The 22003-nt window shown below is 41.5% G+C and overlaps 2 protein-coding genes across 18 annotated transcripts in view; one reads left to right on the forward strand and one right to left on the reverse strand.

The window, feature by feature from the left end:
* The window catches only part of LRRFIP2 (LRR binding FLII interacting protein 2), a 132189-nt gene extending 112620 nt beyond the window's left edge, over nucleotides 1-19569 (forward strand). For 13 of the 14 annotated variants that reach the window (XM_007971800.3, XM_007971801.3, XM_073023365.1 and 10 more), the window contains 6 exons: nucleotides 5754-5886; nucleotides 7933-7982; nucleotides 13210-13330; nucleotides 17041-17120; nucleotides 17700-17804; nucleotides 18233-19569. In XM_007971800.3, coding sequence (XP_007969991.1) covers nucleotides 5754-5886; nucleotides 7933-7982; nucleotides 13210-13330; nucleotides 17041-17120; nucleotides 17700-17804; nucleotides 18233-18343 — 600 coding nt within the window. In that variant the 3' untranslated portion in view covers nucleotides 18344-19569. Of the gene's footprint in view, nucleotides 1-5371; nucleotides 5474-5753; nucleotides 5887-7932; nucleotides 7983-13209; nucleotides 13331-17040; nucleotides 17121-17699; nucleotides 17805-18232 lie in introns of all 14 variants that reach the window. The other variant, XM_073023372.1, reaches the window with a different exon arrangement.
* Nucleotides 19570-19816: 247 nt separating this feature from the next.
* The window catches only part of MLH1 (mutL homolog 1), a 56773-nt gene continuing 54586 nt past the window's right edge, over nucleotides 19817-22003 (reverse strand). For all 4 annotated transcript variants that reach the window (XM_007971804.3, XM_007971803.3, XM_007971805.3 and 1 more), the window contains exon 19: nucleotides 19817-21704. In XM_007971804.3, the coding sequence (XP_007969995.1) occupies nucleotides 21537-21704 (168 nt within the window). In that variant the 3' untranslated portion in view covers nucleotides 19817-21536. The remainder of the gene's footprint in view (nucleotides 21705-22003) is intronic.

Here is a 22003-nt window from a genome sequence, read left to right on the forward strand (position 1 = left end):
GGATCATACCCTCAGAATGTTGTTAGGAACATTCTGAAGCCCAGCCGGTGGTCAGCAGGATCCAGTCTTTTTCATCACTTCAAAGACCTCTCTCATTAATATACACATGGGAAGATTACATTACCTCTTAAGAGTTTGTAGGCTCATGCCTGTAATCCTAGCACTTTGGGAGGCCAAGGCTCGAGGATCGCTTGAGGCCAGAGGATTGCTTGAGCTCAGGAGCTTGAGATCAGCTTGAGCAACATAGTGAGACCCACCCTGTCTCTCCAAAAGAATTTTAAAATTTGCAGAGCATGCACCTGCCCCAACTACTTAGGAGGCTGAGGTGGGAGGATCACTGGAGCCCACAAGATGGAGGCTGCAGTGAACTATGATCGTGCCACTGCACTCCAGCCTAAGCAATAGAGTGATACCCGTTCTTTAAAAAAAAAAGTTTGTAGACCAAAAATTTAAAGAACAAAAGCTACTTTATAGATAATTCTCTGACATTCAAGTTGCTGATTATTAAAAATTCCATCTAAACCTAGAAAAGCCTTCTGGGGGATAAATCAATGTATGTTTCAAAACATGTTAGGTGTTTTGAAATTATGATTTTAAAATTGAAATTTGAAGTTGGAAAGTGAAATTTAATTGTTGAACCATTGATTTGATTTAAATTTTTGCTTGGGAGATACAACATAAGATGTAAAAAAACATGTGGGACAAAGTAGGTAATTTTAAAATTTTAGTTAAAATCTGGTCACTATCTAGAATGGGCTTCTTTTAGGACTTTACATAATTTTCTTTAACACAGATCTGTAGGCCCAGGATTTCTAGCTTGTATGAGTGCCTTAGTATTTTAAAATGATAATCATGGACCAGCCATAGAATCCCCTCAAATGTCTCAGTTTAAAATATAAATTATTTGGCTTTTATTTGGAGAATATTTTATTTTATTTTAGTATCCCTTTTTTGAGATGGAATCTCTCTCTGTCCCCCAGGCTGGAGTATAGTGGCGTAATCTCAGCTCACTGCAACCTCCCGGGTTCAAGCAGTTCTGCCTCAGCCTCCTGAGTAGCTGGTACTACAGGTGTGCACTACCATGCCCGGCTAATTTTTGTATTTTTAGTAGAGATGGGGTTTCACCATGTTGGCCAGGCTGGTCTGGAACTCCTGACCTCAAGTGATCGGCCCATCTCGGCCTTCCAAAGTGGTGGTATTACAGGCATGAGCCACTGTGCCCGGCCAGAATTTTAGAATTACGTGCAGTCGTATGAAATTAAACAGGGCTGGGCATGGTAGCTCATGCCTTTAATCCCAGCACTTTGGGAGGCCAAAGAGGGTGGATCCCTTGAGGTCAAGAGTTTGAGACCAGCCTGACCAACATGGTGAAACCCTGTCTCTACTAAAAATACAAAAATTAGCTAGGCATGGTGGCACACACCTGTAATCCCAGCTACTTGGGAGGCTGAGGCATAAGAATCACTTGAACCCGGGAGGCAGAGGTTGCAGTGAGCTGAGATTGTGTCACTGCACTCCAACCTAGGCAACAGACCAAAACCCTGTCTCAAAAAAAAGAAGAAGAAGAAAAGAGAAGAAATTTAACAGAGAGATCCTATATATTCTTTGCTCAGTCTTCCCCAAATGTAACATCTTACAGAACTATAGTACAATATCACAACCAGGGTATTGACCTTGATACAGTGAAGATACAGAACATTTCTATCACTATAAGGGATTTCTCCTCCTCTTGCCTTTTTATAGTCATAGCCTTTATCTCCCCTTCCCCTCCCAAACCCTGAGAACCACTAATCTTTTCTTCATTTGTGTAGTTTTGCTATTTTAAGAATGTTATAAAAATGGAATTATATAGTATATATTAACCTTTTGGAATTACCCTTTTTCACTCTGTATAAGTCCCTCAAGATTAGTCCAAATTGTTGAATCACTAGTAGACTCTTTTTTTTTTTAAATTTGAAAAATTGTGCTAAAATACAAATAACATAAAATTTACCATTTTAACTATTTTTAAGTGTACAGTTCAGTGGCATTTAGTACATTCATGATGTTGTGCTACTGTCACCACCATCAGAACTTCTTCATCTTCCACAGCTGAAATCTGTACCCATTAAACAACTCCCCATTCAGTCCCTTCTCCCAAACCCCTGGCAACCACCATTCCACCTTCTGTCTCTGTGAATTTGACTACTCTGGGTACTTCATATCAGTGGAATCACACAGTATCTGATTTATTTCACTTGGCATAACGCCCTCAAGGCTCATGTTGCAGCATATGCCAGAATGTCCATCCCTTTTAAGGCTGAGTCATATTCCATTGTACATACATACCACATTCTTCTGTTGATATATCGACACATCTACCTTTTGGCCATTGTGAATAATGCTGCTGTGAACATGGGTATTCAAATAACTCTTCAAGACTCTGCCTTCAGTTGTTTTCGGTATGTACCCAGAAGTAGAATTGCTGGATCTTATAGTAATTCTGTGTTTGATTTTTTTGAGTAACAGCTATACTGTGTTCTGTAGCAGGTGTCCCATTTTACATTCCCACCACTAGTGAACAAGGGTTCCAGTTTCTCCATGTCCTTGCCAATATTTGTTATCATAATACAGGGGCAGTGGTCCTCCCTTGACTTTTAAAAGACACATTTTCAGTATGGACAGTAACTACTTGTCTCTAGCTTCATTTTTAAGATTTACATTTAGTAACTTAATGAAGAAATATGTCCATTATTCCCAGGTTAAAGTTCAGTTCATTAGTGGTCTTGCCTCTAGCTCCACTGCGGTTCTAAACACCAGGAGCCCATGTATAGAATAGGCGTATACAAAGAACTTGCATATCTCTATAGCCCAGCGTAAACTCACTTCCATTCTGACCAAAGATATTTGTTCCCCAGTACAATTATGTGGAGAATTAACCCTTTGCCCAAAAGTTCAGCCCATTATACACATCCTTTTGGCTTCTGGATGGTAGGATTTGAGGTTAGGTCAGGGATAAAGAATTATTTTGAACTCTACAAGCATGTACTTTTTACCCTAAAAAAAATCTACTCTAGGAGCTATTGTTGTACACGAACGCAAGGGTAGTGGTTATATGGTCAGGTAATATGGAGGATTTTAGATCCAGCGTGAATACATTTGATCCAATTATAAGGTATTTTAGTAGTCTTCAAACTTTGTGGTGAAATGGGTGAATTTACAGGATGTATTTTATTTTCCCATCTGTAATTATGGGAAGAGGAAATTAAAAAGTCCGAAGGTAAAAATAAAACCCAGTGCAATAAGATGTGGAAGAGGAGCAGATGTCATGTATATCATTTGCTAGAATTCCTAGTTTCAAACTGGCCTGTTCCTCAGAGGTCTTTTATATTCAGTGGTGTTGTTTATATAGAGCATGTGTGGCAGTGATCATTTACCTACTTATATGTGGTGATACATGACATAACTATGCATGCAGATACCAGTAACCAAAAACACCTAACCCATAAAGACTAAAGCGACACTCAACACATGGGAAAGTATTGTTGTGGTTTGTTTTCCCAATGTTTCATTTATTACTAATGATTAATGTAACGGAGTGTTAATACTAGCTGGATGGTGCTGAACCCACATTGTCAATTCACAGGCAGACTTGAGACACACCATATAGTCTGACTGTAAATTGTTGAAAAGAAGTCAGATACTGACATGGCAGTTTGGATAAGTAAAGAGTAGGATTTGCCCTATGGGCTCCTTTCCTAGCATCATCTGGGCTAACAGTAAGGGAATCTAATGTATCCTCCACAGGGCCGTGATATTTAAAAAACTATTTAAGGGCTTTGGAAACAAAAACAACCAGATTCATTTTCTGATTTTGCCACTTAATGTGACTTTGAGCAAAAAGTATAACCACTCTGAGCCTCAATTTTCTGATGTGTTAAATGGGGATAATACAGGTACCTCACAGGGTATGTAGAGGTTTCAAATACAAAATAATGTATGAGAGAGAAATTATATAAAATAGTACCTCCCATATAATTTGTGCTGTACAAATGGTAGTTGCTATCATCCCTTATTTACTTGATCCCTATTTGGTTGCAAAATAGGATTATAATGATTTTTTAAATTGCCCAACTATTCAGCTATCAATTTCTCAGCAATTCTCTGTCCCACTTCCAAAGCCCATGAACTGAGAGGAAAGTTACCTGTTGTAGTTTAACTTCTTGGATTAATGGGAATGCTGACAGAAGACATTAAATATATGAACAAAAATATGTGGGGAAAGGCTTTTTCAAATAGGCCAGTTATCAGATTCCTGCATAGACTACTTACTTTGGGTATATTTTTAATTCTGGGTTATTTTCTTTTACAATAGATTTTATTTTTTCATAGTAGATTTTATTTTTCATCGATAACCAAAGTGTGTTCCTGCTTCTGCATCATCCTCAGCTGACAGTTGTGAGATTAAGGGAATGGCAGGGAATTTACAAATGAAATCACCAACCTGCTTCTCCTGAACTGTCCCTGCTATCTAGGCATTACAGGCAATGCTTTACCTTGATTTATGCCTCTGCCCTTGGGATGGGTGCTATTATCCCTTCTGTTTTTCAGGTAAGGAAACTGAGGCATAGGATGAGTATGTGCCAGGGCCCAAAAGCCTGATTCTGAAATCCATATTCTGTGACTCTCCATAGCTTGGCTGTATTTATGTTGTCAGGGTTTTGTTTTTTCACATTTTGGGAATATAACAGAAAGCCAATGAGTCTCAGTTATATTTAATTAAATGGTCAGAAGTTGATCTTTGAATTCTTTTGTAGGTTAACTACTTTGAATTAAGTGGTATTTGAGTATTTTGCCACACTACTTGGAGAACAATCTACAGCCAATATTTAATTAAAATATCTTACATATAATAGTTATTTTTATTCCAGAACTATTTTTTTTTTTAAAAACTCAACTGTATTATTGAATAAACTAGTTTAGTTAAACATGAAATGTGGGATTCTTTTTGTTCACCAAATAAAAATGTACTGAGGCAGTCAGTAAGGAAAGCTTTGTTTTACTCTGGCTGCTCTCTTCATCTTCCTTTTCCTGTTTTATTTTTTTTTCATTGACTGGAAAAGAAAGATTTATTTCCCTGCTTGATGTGATTAAACATGTTTTGCCAAATTGATGCATGAGAACCAGTTTCTATGAGAACTCTCTTCTGGAGATGTATATCCATGTAACTCTGTATTTCCTCCCATATCTGACTGCTTGTTTCCAATCTTTTGACTGCTTCCTTGCTTTTTATGCTTTTATCTTTGCTTATTTGAATTAGGTACTTCTCTGCTACCTTTCACCTGCTCTTTTTCTCTGCCATTGTTTCCCTTGCTACCTTACCTAAAACCAGGCCCTAGAGAAACAGAAAGAATACATTGCCTGCCTTAGGAATGAGAGAGATATGCTCAGAGAGGAGCTGGCTGACCTGCAGGAGACAGTGAAGACGGGAGAGGTATGTTAGCATTAGCCTGGAGTTCAGGTCCCTCACTGCTTTACCCGCTGTCTTCCTTCTTTTCATCCTGCCATCTTTCCTAGCCCAAATACAAACTACAATGTTTATTCCCTAATCCAGATTTGGTAGGTTTAAGCTATTTCTTCCATAGAGCTATATTCCATGTAACTGATTCTAACCAGGTTTTACCTGTAGCAAACATGTATTGTTGCAGTTACCTCACAGAGCTTACTGTTTCCTTATGGGCCTTTTGTGATGATGGGTTTTTCCCCCCTTGCAGAAACATGGCTTAGTTATAATCCCCGATGGCACTCCCAATGGTGATGTCAGTCATGAACCAGTGGCTGGAGCCATCACTGTTGTGTCTCAGGAAGCTGCTCAGGTGTTGGAGTCAGCAGGAGAAGGGCCATTAGGTAAGATACTGGTTGCTATCTTGACTTGGATTAATGTTACCCTATTGGGTTTTCTGCTTTTTCATATCCCAGCTTGGAAAACAAAAACAGCATAAGGGCTGTCTGAGACTCAAGTAGACACTTAACCAGAAGAATCTGGGCACATTGGCCCATTTTCTTCAGACATCCTTGGCCTTGGGAAACCAGCATCTGTGCCATTGTAAGGCAATAAGTGTAACTGTAAGGCCCGTGGATGGAAGTACTATGGGCCTATACGCATTGTTTTTTACTTAACTACAAACTTTTCTGCAAAGAGATAGTCTAGTATACCTGTGCTAGGGGAGCAGTAGGCTAGCAGGAGACTTCTCATGTGTGCTATAAGTTTCTCATCCTTGGAACATCTGGTTTTATGTTCCACTACTTACCCCAGGGTTCTGTACCTCTTTTCTACCACATTTCTTAAGCCAAGAAACAGATGACCAAAAAGACAGATATGAGAGAAGTATGACTTCCAGAGCAGGGCTTCCCAGACTCTTAAAGTCTAAACCTCTTAAATTTAACCCTTTGAGAATCTGACACGTCTCTCCAGGAAAAAACAAAGTTGCTGACACCTCTCTCCACGAAACCAAAGTCGCCCATCTATTGACCCCACTAAGAAATCTACTCTAGAGGAAGAAAAATGGCACAGATAGATACTGTATCATTAGCTGACTTTTATTTTTTAAAAAACAATCTTTTTTCATTTTTCATCTTGTTTTCATATATGTGTAAGCTTCTTAGAGGAGTGAGAGATATAAGTGTAAAGCAAACTGAAAAACATTTTAAAAGTTAGCACATTCTCTAATGTGGAGCATTCCAGAAATGTGATTGTAAGGCACTTTGAATAAAGCAAGATGCTGGGTGAGCAAGAGAGATCTGGAGAATGGAACGAGAGTCTGGCTATAGGCAGCCCAGGGTGTTTCCCTGCTGTTGTTTCCCTCGTCTGCAGGTCCTAGCAGGCAGACCTGCTTGAAAGGTGCAGAAGAAACCAAAATCTGTATTTGGCTGTGACCCTCATCATTTACAGAGGGTAGTGGTCAGTCAGGTGTCAGCTGCTTTTTTAAGTGAACAATGGTGTCTCCTCAGCTGAAGGGGCCTATTTTAATGCAAGCTTGGGAAGAGTCAAATCTCCATAGGCCAGGAGTGAACCCTGATGCTGCTACCAAGCTGCAGATCCACCCATGGATGCCCACATTTTTTTTTTTTTTTTTTTTTTTTTTTTTTTTTTTTTTTTTGAGGCAGAGTCTCACTTGGTCGCCTAGGCAGGATTGCAGTGGCGCGATCTCAGCTCACTGCAACGCGCAACCTCTTATCTCCCAGGTTCATATGGCTTCCTGAGTAGCTGGGATTACAGGCGCCTGCCACCATGCCCGGTTAATTTTTGTATTTTTTTAGTGGAGACGTGGTTTCACGATTTTGGCCAAGGCTGGTCTCAAACTCCTCATCTCAAGTGATCCACCCAACTAGGCCTCCCAAAGTGCTGGGATTACAGGCGTGAACCACCGCACCTGGCCCAGCTGCCGACATCTTGGAGTGGGCCCCCTTCCCTCCCTACTAGCTTTTGGGGCCTTCGCTTCTTCCAGCATTGTGCTCCTCTCTTTTCTCTCCTCCAGCTTCCTTTGCCCAGTCCTGCTCTTACCCCATCTTCTTTCACATATTTGAATCTCTCCCGCTAAGGGCTCAGCCTTTGGGAGCACACTTGACATTTGAGTTGTCTACTAGTGAAAGCTTGAAACAAGGAAATGACCTCCTTTGTACTTCAGTTTGTCTTTAAGTGGCAAATCACTGCTGTGGGGAACAAATGTTGCATTTGGTGCCCTGATAAGTATCAGTTGTGTGGAAATACGTTTTAGAGAGTTAAGAACTTTTCCGTAATGCTATTAACACCTTTATTTCTTTAGATATTCAGAGCTGTAAGTAATGTAATTTATCAGATAATATTAGCTGTTTATGAGTTTGAAAAATTTTTAATTGTTTATATACTACATCATCACATGTTTAGTTTACGATCTTTTTCATTTGTTTTAGATGTAAGGCTACGAAAACTTGCTGGAGAGAAGGAAGAACTACTGTCACAGGTAAAGGCATTCTTAATGGAGTGTAAAATAATTTTAACGAAGTTACATGGTAAAATACTAGCTAATTGAAATGTTCATTAAAAAGAAATATGCTTATTTCAAACATCAGTACTCTAGTGAGATTTGAAGGATAATTCATATTTTACCTCTTTGTTATTTTCTGTTCTTAAAACATTTTTTTAAGGACACATAGTTTAAGGAGTCATATGGTTTTCTACAAAGTTTGTTATGAACACAGCAATCCCCTGGCCTGGCTCCTCTGTCCTCACCCCTGACCATTTCTGTTAAATGCTTTTAGCTGATTCTTGGGTACTGTCCTTGTATCTCTGTGTAACATACTTGCATTGCATCTTGATTGTTCTGCTTCAGGCATTCTATGTTGACATCCTTTTATGGAAGATGAGGGTTTAGCTGTTTTTCATCCTTTGTCCCTGCCACACATATACATATTTTCCACTCCCAAATCCTCCTAATAAAGGAACGGTGTAATTCCAGTCTGCTTGTGTCATTAGGACCCTCTAAACTCTACTCACAGTGGAGCCAGGTTGCATTCTAGGATCATCTCCCTTGGAACTATTAGTTTCCTCTAAGTTAATGTTATAGTTTTTCTTTGTATTTGCTTGGTTTTCTATCATCAATTTAACCACAGACTCTCCCCAAACCCACTCAGTATTTTCAGATGCATCTGGCATTCTTTCAGTTCCAGTTTGTCGAATCTTGGTGCATCTGACTTGTCCCTTTCTAAACTAATGGCTTGGTCTCTTGGTACATAGATGTGGTCACCCTTCATTGGCATCTGGGGATTTTCTTTGCATGTGATTTAGGTTGGGTTCCCTTTTTCTGGTATCTCATGTCTTTCTCCTTATTTATTTTCTAGTTTTGGTACATCTTCCAGTAGCTTCCTGAGAAGAGGGTTTGTGGATTGTTAATTTTTCATGACCTTGCAGGCCTGAAGATGTCTTCATTCTACCCTCTTACTTGATTAAAATAGTTTGGCTAGGTGGAGAATCCTGAGTTGCCATTGTTCTCCTTAAGATTTTTTAAAAAGACATTTCTTCATTGTGCTGTGACTTCAAGTATGGCTGTTGAGTTTTCATGAACATTTTGAGTTCTGATCTTTTCTGGTTTGTGATCTATTTTTCTCCTCTTTGTAGAAGGTTGTATCCTATTCTCTTTCTCTCTAGTGTTCTGGTGTAATTTGAAGATAGCAATGTGATTTGAAGTTTTCATGTGTGATGCTGGGCCCCTGTCAATTCTAGGAGCTCCCATTCTTTAGTTCTGGGAAGATTTCTTGAATGATTTTGTTACTGATTTTTTTTCCCTCCCATATTCTGTGTTCTCTATTTTGGAAGTCCTATTCAGTCATTCAACAAATGTTGGGTGAGATTCTACTATTTAACATGCACTATTCTAGGCACTGGGATATTTCAGTGAATAAGTTAGTTTAGAAAAAAATTCCTGCCTGAGGGACATTCTAGTAGGAAGACATCAGACAATAAACAGTATTATATGATATGTTAGGTTTGTGTGAATGCATTTACGTGTTTCTCTGGCTACTTACAGCTGCATAGGGGCAGGCATGGAGTGAGTAGAGCGCTAGATTTTACCAGGAAAGTATTAATGGGGCAGGAGAGGTGAGGGAGTAAGAAAGAAAATTATTATAATGATGGACCTTGAAATTAAACTGGATGAAGAGGATTCAGGAGATATTCAGGAACACATCAAGGTACAGTAGAAAGATGATGTAATCTGTAGATTAGTGGTACTAGTGTGGTTGAAGGGTTGTTGGAATTTGAGTCTAGAGAGAAAGACCTAGAAAGATGAGGAATGGTGGTTAGAGAGAGGATACATGGAACTAAATTGTGTAGGGATTACAATTGTCTAATGATAAGATCCAGTATATGATTGTGGGAGTGAGTAGCTGAGAGCAAGAAGGGATAGATGGCAAGATCCTTGGAAGGGAGGTGGGTTAGTCCATTTTTTGCTTGGCTATAAAGGAATACCTGAGGCTGGGTAATTTATAAAGAAAAGAGGTTTGACTGGGCGTGGCAGCTCATGCCTGTAATCCCAGCACTTTTGGAGGCTGAGGCAGGTGGTTGAGGTCAGGAGTCGAGACCAGCCTGGCCAACATGGTGAAACCCCAACTCTACTAAAAATATACAAAAAAAAAAATTAGCCGGGTATGGTGGTGGGTGCCTGTAGTCCCAGCTACTTGGGAGGCTGAGGCAGAAGGGAGGTGGAGGCTGCAGTGAGCCAAGATTGCACCGCTGCATTCCAGCCTTGGGTGGCAGAGTGAGACTGTCTCAAAAAAAAAAAAAAAGTAAAAGAAAAGAGGTTTAATTGGCTGTAGTTCTGCAAGCTGTACAGGAAGCATGGTGTCAGCATCTGCTCAGCTTCTGAGCTCATTTTCCTGAGGCCTCAGGCCAGGCTGGTCTTGAACTCCTGACCTTAGGTGATCCACCCACCTCGGCCTCCCAAAGTGCTGGGATTACAGGCATGAGCCACCGTGCCCAGTTGGCCTCAGGAAACTTCTAATCACAGTAGAAGGTGAAGGGGGAGCAGGCATGTCATATGTCAAGAGCAGAAGCCAGAGTGAGTGAGTGGGGAGGTGATGTACACTCTTAAACAACCAGATCTTGTGTGAACTACCAGAGCGAGAACTCACTCATCACCAAGGGAACGGTGCAAAGCCATTCATGAGGGATCTGCCCCATGACCCAGATACCTCCTACCAGGCCCCACCTTCAGCACTGGGGAATACATTTCACCGTATGAGGAGGTGTACGAGGCCCCACCTTCAGCACTGGGGAACACATTTCACCGTATGAGGAGGTGTACCAGGCCCCACCTTCAGCACTGGGGAACACATTTCACCGTATGAGGAGGTGTACCAGGCCCCACCTTCAGCACTGGGGAACACATTTCACCGTATGAGGAGGTGTACCAGGCCCCACCTTCAGCACTGGGGAACACATTTCACCGTATGAGGAGGTGTACCAGGCCCCACCTTCAGCACTGGGGAACACATTTCACCGTATGAGGAGGTGTACCAGGCCCCACCTTCAGCACTGGGGAACACATTTCACCGTATGAGGAGGTGTACCAGGCCCCACCTTCAGCACTGGGGAACACATTTCACCGTATGAGGAGGTGTACCAGAAATCGAGAGATCATTTGTCAGCGAGATCCTCTACTTAGATATACATTGAAATTGCCAAAAATTAAGACAGGAATAGTCTAGAGGGAGTGCAAGTTGGGAGCTATTTAATAAATGGTGATGAAGGAATGGGATTTTGGCAATGATAAGTAGTTAGTGTATATAATTTGAAGAGATGAGATTAAGACCTGGGACTTTTAGGGAAGATGTAGGGAAAATACCAGCAAGGAAAGCAAGAGGACACCTATTCCATCTCTAGGTTCAGTAGTAGGAGGCTGTGGAAGTACCAAAAAAAAAGGGCCGGGCATGGTGGCTCATGTCTGTAATCCCAGCACTTGGGGAGGCCGAGGTGGGCGGATGACTTGAGGTCAGGAGTTCAAGACCAGCCTGGCCAACATGACGAAACCCCATCTACTAAAAATAACAAAAATTAGTCAGGTGTGGTGGCATGCACCTGGAATCCCAGCTACTTGGGAGGCTGAGGCAGGAGAATCACTTGAACCCAGGAGGCAGAGGTTGCAGTGAGCTGAGATCACACCACTGCACTCCAGTCTGGGCCACAGAGCGAGACCCTGTCTCAAACAAACAAAACAAAACAAAACAGTGTTTGAGAGAGCTTCAGAAGCAGCAGGATTCTTAAGGGAGAGGGTTCTCATCTGCTCAGAGAAAAGACTGAGGACAGAGGGCATTTGCTGATGATGGACTGTTAATTCTAGAGGGCACAGTGGAGAAGTTTCAGGCATTGGGAAAGGTTAGGAGATGAAGGTTAGTGGTCCTACAGACCCTTGTGAGGAAGAGTGCAGAGGAAGAATATGACCCTTTGCGAGATGCACATAAATAGGAATGATGGAGACAATGAGATCAGTCCTGGTTCTCTCAAGGCAGCTAATGACGGTGATCCTGTGTGTTGAAAGGGCAGAAGTGTCTGGGAAGTATAGAGTTAGTCCCAATATAGAGCTTACCCCTTTCCCATTGGGGAGTGGCAAACTTAATCTTAGTGCAGAGGCTTCCCTTTGACCCCTGTTGATGGAGTTAAGGACCACTGGGGAGTCATCTCTATATATCTTCTTCTTCCTTCTTTCTTCTTTCTTCTTTCTTCTTTCTTCTTCTTCTTTCTTCTTCTTCTTTCTTCTTCTTCTTCTTCTTCTTCTTCTTCTTCTTCTTCTTCTTCTTCATTATTATTATTATTATTATTATTATTATTATTATTATTAACAGAGTCTCACTGTGTCACCAGGCTGGAGTGCAGTGATGTGATCTCTGCTCACTGCAACCTCCACCTCCCGGGTTCAAGTGATTCTCCTGCCTCAGCCTCCCAAGTAGCTGGGACTAAAGGCATGAACCACCATGCCCAGCTAATTTTTGTATTTTTAGTAGAGACGGGGTTTCACCATGTTGGCCAGGATGGTCTCGAACTCTTGACCTCGTGATCCGCCCACCTTGGCTTCCCAAAGTGCTGGGATTACAGGCGTGAGCCACCACACCTGGCCCCAATTATTTTTATATACAGAAAATTTAACCTATGTCTAAAAGTAAACAACAAAAAACTGCTCATGGAATCTTCCATTTTAAGAAATAATCCCTTGAATATACCCTATCAATTAACTGTTTATAGTTTTGTTTTATTTTTTTAGAGATGAGGTCTCACTATGTTTCCCAGGTTGGTCTCGAACTCCTGGGCTCATGTGATCCTCATGCCTCAGCCTCCCAAGTAGCCGGATATATAGGTACATGCCACTGTGCCTGGCTGGAATTTTCCATTTTAAACAAAAGTAACAAAAAATACTCCAAAGATGTACTGTTCCATAAAGCAGACACAAATTTAAAATATGGCTATTTTTTATTGGGACACCTGGTCCCGGGGCTCGCTCTTTTCAATGTTTGTTCATAGCTTATCTTTAGCACCTAGGACAAATGGGTGTCTCCTATTAGGCACTCAAGAAAATAGGTTCTGAATGAATGTGGCTGATATGATAAGGATCTGCTTTGTTCTATGATGTGACCACAGAATAAGCATCGGCTTTGTTTCAGAGACTGGATCTTGCTGATGAACCTTTATTTTCATTTCAGATTAGAAAACTGAAGCTTCAGTTAGAGGAGGAACGACAGAAATGCTCCAGGAATGATGGCACAGTGGGTGACCTGGCAGGACTGCAGAATGGCTCAGACTTGCAGTTCATCGAAATGCAGAGTAGGTACCAGGGGACAGGTCAATCCCAGTCTGTATATAGACTGTCCCAGGGGTGGGTTTGTCAGCAGGTTGCTGGTGTCTTGTAGTACTTTTCTTTCTTTTCTTTTCTTTTTTTTTTTTGAGACGGGAGTCTTGCTCTGTTACCCAGGTTGGAGTGCAGTGGCACAATCTCGGTTCACTGCAGCCTCTGCCTCCTGGGTTCTAGTAATTCTCTTGCCTCAGCCTCTGGAGTAGCTGGGATTACAGGCACCTGCCACCTGGTGCCTGGCTAATTTTTTACGTTTTTAGCAGAGACGGAGTTTTGCCATATTTACCAGGCTGGTCTCGAACTCCTGGCCTCAGGTGATCCACCTGTCTCAGCTTCCCAGACTGCTGGGATTACAGGCGTAAGCCACTGCGCCTGGCCGTAATACGCTTTTCTTAAGAAGAGCTATGCTACAAAGATTGGTTAGTCCTTGGCTAGTCCAGAAAAACAGTCCTAGTCAGTAAGATAGCTGAATAGAAGCTCCACTAGCCTGTGTGCTTCAGGGGATGATGCTCCTTTCTGGGTAAAGTGATTTCTAGGAACTTTTTGCACATAGTGAAATGCCTTTTGACAACCTGGCACTGTCCTTTTCCATACCCATGTGTCATCTTTAAGCTCCCGTACAGCAAGCACCCTTCCCCATTAAAGTTTTTCCTCTGGAATTTATCTTGGATATTGGAGGAATCTATTTGGAACTACTTCACACTAAATTGCATAATTTCAGAATTTTCCTAGAAGTATTTTTGTTAATCCAAGTTTATTAGATGAAATTTAAAATAAGTCCACAAAATAAAGTCTATTCATTTTACCCAGATTATTCCGGTTTTTCTCACTTTCTGCTTTTGACCTCATGATAAAATGATCACTGTAGTCACACTAATTCCCATAGTAGGAAGATTTCAGCAGGAATTTGTAGTTACCCTTTGTTAGTGATTATGTGTAATTCTGGGACAGAGGAGATTTGTATTTTTCCAATAAGAAGAGTGACTTTTCTGATAACTAGTATTAAAATCTTATTTATTCCATGGACTTTTCATCTAAACCTTCTGAGATGGGCTGCCAAGACTTCCTGGGGCCAGGCGTGGTCACCCACGCCCATAATCCCAGCATTTGGAGAAGCCGAGGTGGTAGATTGCTTGAGCTCAGAAGTTTGAGACCAGCCTGGGCAATGTGGTGAAAACCCGTCTCTTCAAAAAAAAGAAAATGCTTTCTGGATTAAGGCTTATTAATACTAACTTTTGATATTGGTATTATCTTTTCTGTTGGACATCAGTTAGGACACTTGTGACATTTCCTGGTGAATATTTTATTCAAGAATGTCATTTTGGTGTTGGGGGTAGATGAGAACAAGGACATGGGAAGAGGCAGGCTGACTAGTCAGGAAGCTACTACAGTGGTGAGCCTGAACCAGTTCAGTGGCTGTCAGCACTCTTAAAGAGAGGGTAGGGGATAGATCTGAGAGATTGTCCTGAAGCAGCAAATTTAAAAGGAAACAGATTTAGGGGGGAATGGGCTTGCATTAATGTGTGAATACTTCCTGGAGTAGGTAGGTGTAGTATAGCTGGTATTTGCAGAAGGTAAAGTACCCAGGGAGGAGGTGTAGAACCAAGTGAGCTTTGCAGGACTGTGGGAAAGCTGGCAAAGACAAAAGCAAGCAGCTCCCCTGGACCAGAAGACCAGGAGTGTAGCAACTCTCGGTTCTGGACAATGCCTTGCCTATTATGTGAGTGTTTTGGAATGGGATTTCAAAACACACATGAAATTACTGAGATAAGAGACTTAAACTTTTGAAAACAGGAAGGGAAAGGTGGTTTGGAGAGTGAGAAGGAAGCAGTATATTTGGATAATAGATTGCTGAGGATAACAATTTAAAAATAAGATCCTGAAGCTTGTTTTAGAGCTCAGAAATAAGAATACTTCTCTTTCACTACCAGATATGGCTTTTGGGGAGATGGTAACCCTGTTCCTTTTAAGGTGACAGTAATTGTCCAATTAGAAAAACCTCTCACCACTCTAGGAGGCTGAGGTGGGCAGATCACCAGATATGGCTTTTGGGGAGATGGTAACCCTGTTCCTTTTAAGGTGACAGTAATTGTCCAATTAGAAAAACCTCTCACCACTCTAGGAGGCTGAGGTGGGCAGATCACAAGGTCAGGAGATCGAGACCATCCTGGCTAACACGGTGAAACCCTGTCTCTACTAAAAATACAAAAAATTAGCCGGGCGTGGTGGCGAGCGCCTGTAGTCCCAGCTACTCGGGAGGCGAGGCAGGAGAATGGCATGAACCCGGGAGACAGAGCTTGCAGTGAGCTGAGATCGCGCCACTGCACTCCAGCCTGGGCAACAGAGCGAGACTCCGTCTCAAAAAAAGAAAAAGAAAAAGAAAAACCTCTCACATTGAAGACTGTATAAGTAATTGTAACCTTGGTCATGTGGAAATGTAGCAAAGTTCTTAAGTTAGATAAACTGAATATTTACTGTGGTATGTTAGATTTGGTTTATCTTTTGCAAATCTTAATACTCTAATCATGCCAGAGACTGATTTTTGCTAAACTTGGATTCTTGCAGGGATTTTAAAAGTCCCCTGCCATCATTTCTAAACTTTTCATTTTAAGTGAGTTACTTCCTAGGTCAGATGTTCATCTAATAACTTATAGCTCTACCCATAACACATTATCATGTTACTGAACAGCATTTATTCCAACATATATGTATTTAGGCATACACTATGTGCAGAGCACTTGGCTAGGTACAGAGGTAGATTTAGGAAGGCCAAGACAGAGCCCCTCTCCTTCCTTACATATACGATGTTTAAAAAGCATGACAGATGTCATAAAAATGCCAATAAAATACAGCAAGGGAAGGAGTTATAATTAACTAAGGAGAGTCATGAAAGAGGTGAAAATTGAGATTGTCCTTGAAGGTTAAGACTTAAGTCAGAGGTGGGAGAAAAGGACCCTTACAGTATTGGATAGCAGAAGTAAAGCCTGGGAGATGGGAAGGTATGGGGCCTAGTTCAGGGAATTAGAGGGCCCAGTACTATGGGCATGGAGGCTCCACAAGGTCACACATAAGGTTAGTAGGGGCTGCTGCTGAATTGGCAGGGCTCCTTTTGCAAGCCCTGCTCACACTTATCATAGGGTAAAGAATGAATTTTCTTGTAACTCTTGCTGCAAGGGATACTGCAGTAACATATATGCTAGAGCATCTTGTAGTATATAGTCCAGAAGCTGGGCTGCTGAAGATGCTATGGTTGTTGTGTGTGCATTTGTATTTTGTAATTTTTGGGGGGGGGGGGGGCGCGGTGGAGTCTCACTGTGTCACCAGGCTGGAGTGCAGTGGTACGATCTGAGCTCACTGCAACCTCCGCCTCCCAGGTTCAAGCAATTCTCCTGCCTCAGCCTCCCGAGTAGCTAGGACTACAGGCCTGTGCTACCACGCCCAGCTAATTTTTGTATTTTTAGTAGAGACAGGGTTTCACCATGTTGGCCACGATGGTCTCGATCTCTTGACCTTGTGATCCGCCCACCTTGGCCTCCCAAAATGCTGGGATTACAGGCGTTGAGCCACCGCACCCAGCCCTGTATTTTGTAATCTTAAGATTGCATGGTCCTCTCTACTGCTTGATGGCTCATACCGTCATCTCTGACAGGTGAAGATAATTTATTGTCTTCTTCTGTTCTAGGAGATGCCAATAGACAAATTAGCGAATACAAATTTAAGCTTTCAAAAGCAGAACAGGATATAACCACCTTGGAGCAAAGTGTAAGTACTTCTATATGGTACCAAGTGATTTAAATGTCCCTCCTGCATCTAAGTGGCTAACGACCCCATGAGTGCCTGGGTTGCCTTTACAGTTGGATCAATAATAGTTCTGTATTAAAATAGAAAAGCCAGCAGAGAGCACTTATTGGGGCATTTTAGCCTTCTGTTTTCTCTAAAAACATAGGAAACTATAGCTGTCATTGTTCTTTGTAGATATTTCAAGAGAATTCAAGATCATCATTTGTAACAAAATCCCTTACACATTCCAAAAAGTCTAAGAACTTTTCCATTTAGTGAGTCTCCTCCTGTATTGCTTTGGCACTTAAACAATATGGTCATAATAAAACTTAGCATGGGAAATTGGCCCTAAAATGACTCTACAGCTGTAATCCTCTCTGGGGACATTTCTTGATTTTATAAATAGCAATTGAGTTCTAAGAGGACTTATGACTCACCCTTAGGGGACTTGTTAGTGTTAGATTACTTTGCATTTATAATGACATTGTATTTCCATCTTGGCTACCAAAAGTGGTGACTTCTAGTGCCTAGTACTAGAGGCCTATGTTCTCATACTTACAGATTAGCCGGCTTGAGGGACAGGTTCTGAGATATAAAACTGCTGCTGAGAATGCTGAGAAAGTTGAAGATGAACTGAAAGCAGAAAAAAGGAAGCTACAACGAGAGGTACTTCTTTTAATATGCTTCTTGGAGAATACATTCCTAAAAAGAAAGAATCTTTTGGAAATAAATTCTTAGCTGTGTAAGAAATGTGATACTTAAGGAAACAGCAGTGGAGTCACTTAACTAATTTGTGTTGGTTTTTGACCTGCATAGTGACTGCCATTTACTTTTATGTTTTGGTCAATTAGATAATAAGTAAAAAGATAGTTTTTATTTCTGCTTCAGATCAGGTCTATTTCTCCAACTTCTATATGTCCTTTCTGTGATTAAAACAAACAAACAATCCTCAGTATCATCATTTAACACCTCTGACAGAAAAAATGAGGCTGTGGGTCCTGCGCAGTGCTTTCATTTCCCAGGAAGTTGAAAATAGAGTAGCACTGGATGTTGTTTCTGACCACATGTAGTGACTGCCTTCTCCCTGTCTCCAGTTACGAACAGCACTGGACAAGATTGAGGAGATGGAGATGACCAACAGCCACCTGGCCAAGCGGCTGGAGAAGATGAAGGCCAACAGGACAGCACTTTTGGCCCAGCAGTAGGAAAACCATCCTTCAACCTGGGTGATGCTCCTTGGGGCCCTACCTAGAGGGACTGACTTTTGTCCATTGACACAAACCCCTTTTAGTACTGTTTTGAGTTTTGTCATTAAAACAGCCACCTTTGTATTTTATAATTTATGAGAGAATGAAGCCAGTTTGAATCTTCATGAATGAACACTTTGGATTTTGTTGTAGTTTGATTCTAGGCTAGAACCAGTCCATGCTGTTTTTATTTTTTATCTCCGTAATTGTAGAATCATGTTTACTCAACATTTTTCCCCAGCTGCCTCAGTAACTGGGCACTCGGAGGCCTTGGCACGGGTTCTGGAGGACAGACAGCAATTCTATGAGTGCTCACTGAGATACTTGCTGGAGACCTCAGAAAACACAAGTGCCTTCTCCACGGTGCAATTCAGACTTCAGTGATCTCCAGTGGTCAAAAGACATTTACCCTTAATATCAGACGACATTTGTATTTTAGTGAAGAAACAAGTTCTTGGGTGGGGAATCTATGTTTCACTCAAATTTATATGTTTGGAGGAAAAAAGCCTTTTTTTGGTAAGATATTTAAATTTATATAAGAAAATGTTAGAAAAAAATATGGGGGAGTGTATATAAAACTCGCTTTATTGCATGGGGCAGGGGAAGTCCAGACCTAATACTCTTAAAGTTTAAGAGTTGGGTCCTTTTTTCTTCAATACAACTGTGCTGTACCTTGTAAAGTATTTTATCTGCTGCTTATTTGTGGAATGAAACCTCAAACAAACCCAAAGGGGGAGGGTAGGGCAGGGTGGGCAGATCGGAAATCTGCCTGCAGATTCTATTAAATACACCCTTTTGCCAACCACAATTGGCTATTGACATGTTCATTTTGTTACAGGGGACTTTAAAACAAATCATGGCAACCACATCCCTCTTCTTTTGTCTCCTTCTCGAGGAAAAACAATCTGGAATGTAGAACTTTTAAAGACTTTAGTTTCATCTTTAGAGGTACCCTGTCCAAGAGGTTTTTTAAAATCATGAAGTGCAATTACTTTGCAGAATTTATGCTTCTCTTTTGCTCTTAGTACCCAGGTGGTTTTATTGAAATGATTATTGTATCTTTAAAATGCTTACACAGAAAATATATTGGGGAAAATCTAGTGACTAAAGGCACATAAGATAATAAAAGTAGACTTTAAAAGGGTAATTCAAAAGTGAATAAAATCTCTAATATTTCTTTCTTTTTTAATTAGCCATTTAAAAAATATGGATACCAATCTCCTGAACTGAGATGATTTTCTATAAATTTTCTTTTTTTTTCTTTTTTTTTTTTGAGACAGAGTTCTCACTCAGTGACCCAGGCTGGAGTGCAGTGGCATGATCTCGGCTCACTGCAACCTCTGCCTCCCAGGTTCAAGTGATTCTCCTGCCTCAGCCTCCTGAGTAGCTGGGACTACAGGTGTGCACCACCACGCCCGACTAATTTTTGTATTTTTAGTAGAGACGGGGTTTTGCCATGTTGGCCAGGCTGGTCTTGAACTTCTGACTTCAAGTGATCCGCCTGCCTCGACCTCCCAAAGTGCTGGAATTACAGGCATGGGCCACTGTGCCTGGCCTCTTTTTTTTTGAGAGAGAGTCTCGTGCTGTCACCCCTGCTGGAGTGTAGTGGCATGATCTTGGCTCACTGCAACCTCTGCCTTCCGGGTTCAAGCTTGATTCTCCTGCCTCAGCCTCCCAAGTAGGTGGGATTACAGGTGCCCACCACCACACCCTGCTAATATTTGTATTTTTATTAGAGATAGGGTTTCACCATGTTGCCCAGGCTGGTCTTGAACTCCTGACCACAACTGATCTGCCTGCCTCAGCCTCCCAAAGTATTGGGATTATAGGCATGAGCCATTGTGCCTCAGCCTATACCTTTTCAATAGCAAGTTGTGTGGCTGGGGGTGGGTGGAAAGGTGTTCTAAAGTGCAGGTTTATTCTAGAACTCCCTCCCAGCTAGAACCAACATACTGTGTGGCCCAGCTCTTGAAGCTCAGAAAACCCCCTATTCCTCTCCACTAAAGGTCACTGAGCCTGTGCCCCACCTGGGCTCATGGAACCTCACTTCTGAGATGTCCTGGTCTACTTTGTGGAGTTCTTATTGTTCAAAACTGACCTTGCCTATTTTGTGGCACAATAAATGTGTGTGTAACATTCTGTCGTCCTAGTCTTTCCAAGTGAAATTGCTCCGTTTCTTCATAAGATGAGAGTAGTCTGTTCTTTATCACTGAACTGTCTTCACTGAGTCTTGGAATCTGGATTTGACCTTCAAACCACAGACATTCTTCCTTCCCGAGCTGAATGCATCATTTCTCTAAATGTAGGCTAATATTTATTAAGGAAGCTTATTTTGTCACTCACAGTTTAAGTTTATATTTTTACATCATCCTTCAAAAAAGATTACCTAGAAACTTCTTTATCTTAAGCTATTAGTACTCATAGTCATTAACAAAGTGGGCTAACTTAAAAATTCATACTTTTGCCGGCCGTGGTGGCTCATGCCTGTAATCTCAGCACTTTGGGAGGCCAAGGCAGGGGGATCGCCTGAGGTCAGGAGTTCGAGACCAGCTTGGCCAGCATAGTGAAATTAGCCGGGCATGGTGGCAGGTGCCTGTAATCCCAGCTACTTGGGAAGCTGAGGCAGGAGAATTGCTTGAACCTGGGAAGCGGAGGTTGCAGTGAGCCAAGATCATGCCACCGCACTCCAGCCTGGGCAACAGAGCAAGACTCAGTCTCAAAAAAAAAAAAGAAAAAACCCCAAAATCCAAAAACTCATTATAGATGAAGTAAGGACTATTTTCTTTCTTCAAGTTTTTTTCCTTAATAATTAGCTTTGGTTACTGAAGACACTAGATGATCAAATCCAGCCTTCTCCATGGTCAGCGCCGTCAGAGCCTGCGACATGTTCAAGAGCTCTTTTTGGCCTCTGAACTGACACAATATATAAATAATAAAATTAAATAAGAAATTATGTTAGGATACAGCTGACTATTTATTTATAATTAATCCACTGTGTATAAAGGAATGCTACCAGCTAGAAGGCAAGTGTAAGTCTTAAGTGCTACCAACACTTACGTTGGTACACTTTGTATACCACACTTTGATACAACACTTTGTATCAGAATACAGAGAAAGAACAACACATCCCACAGTGCATAAATGACCATATTTAACACCTCTCAAAGACTTTGTATAGATCAGGCAGGTTAGCAAGTTGCAGGATATTTCCATCTTCTGTGAAATGTTTAGGAGGCAGAATGTGTGAGCGCAAGGCTTTATAAACAATGTGTTCCACAGTCCACTTCCAGGAGTTTGGAATGGAGCCAGGCACTTCACTCTGGAAAACACATTAGATGTCATAAGCCTCCCTGTTTGCATCCCAACATATACTGGTGTCCTGGCTGATGGGATGTGCACTGAGCCTGGAAAGACTTGGTGTTATGTAGGGCTTTTGAAGTGAATCTTGTGCACCAACCTCTCAGGCCTGAACACAAGAGGATTTTTTTTTTGTTGTTTATTTAGAGACAAGGTCTTGCTCTGTCACCCAGGCTGGAGGGCAGTGGCGTGATCATAGCTCAATACAGCCTCAAACTCCAGAGCTTAAGCCATCTTCCCACCTCAGCCTCCTAAAATGCT

The sequence above is a fragment of the Chlorocebus sabaeus genome, chromosome 15, assembly GCF_047675955.1.
Source record: "Chlorocebus sabaeus isolate Y175 chromosome 15, mChlSab1.0.hap1, whole genome shotgun sequence".
Classification (NCBI taxonomy): Eukaryota; Metazoa; Chordata; class Mammalia; order Primates; family Cercopithecidae; genus Chlorocebus; species Chlorocebus sabaeus.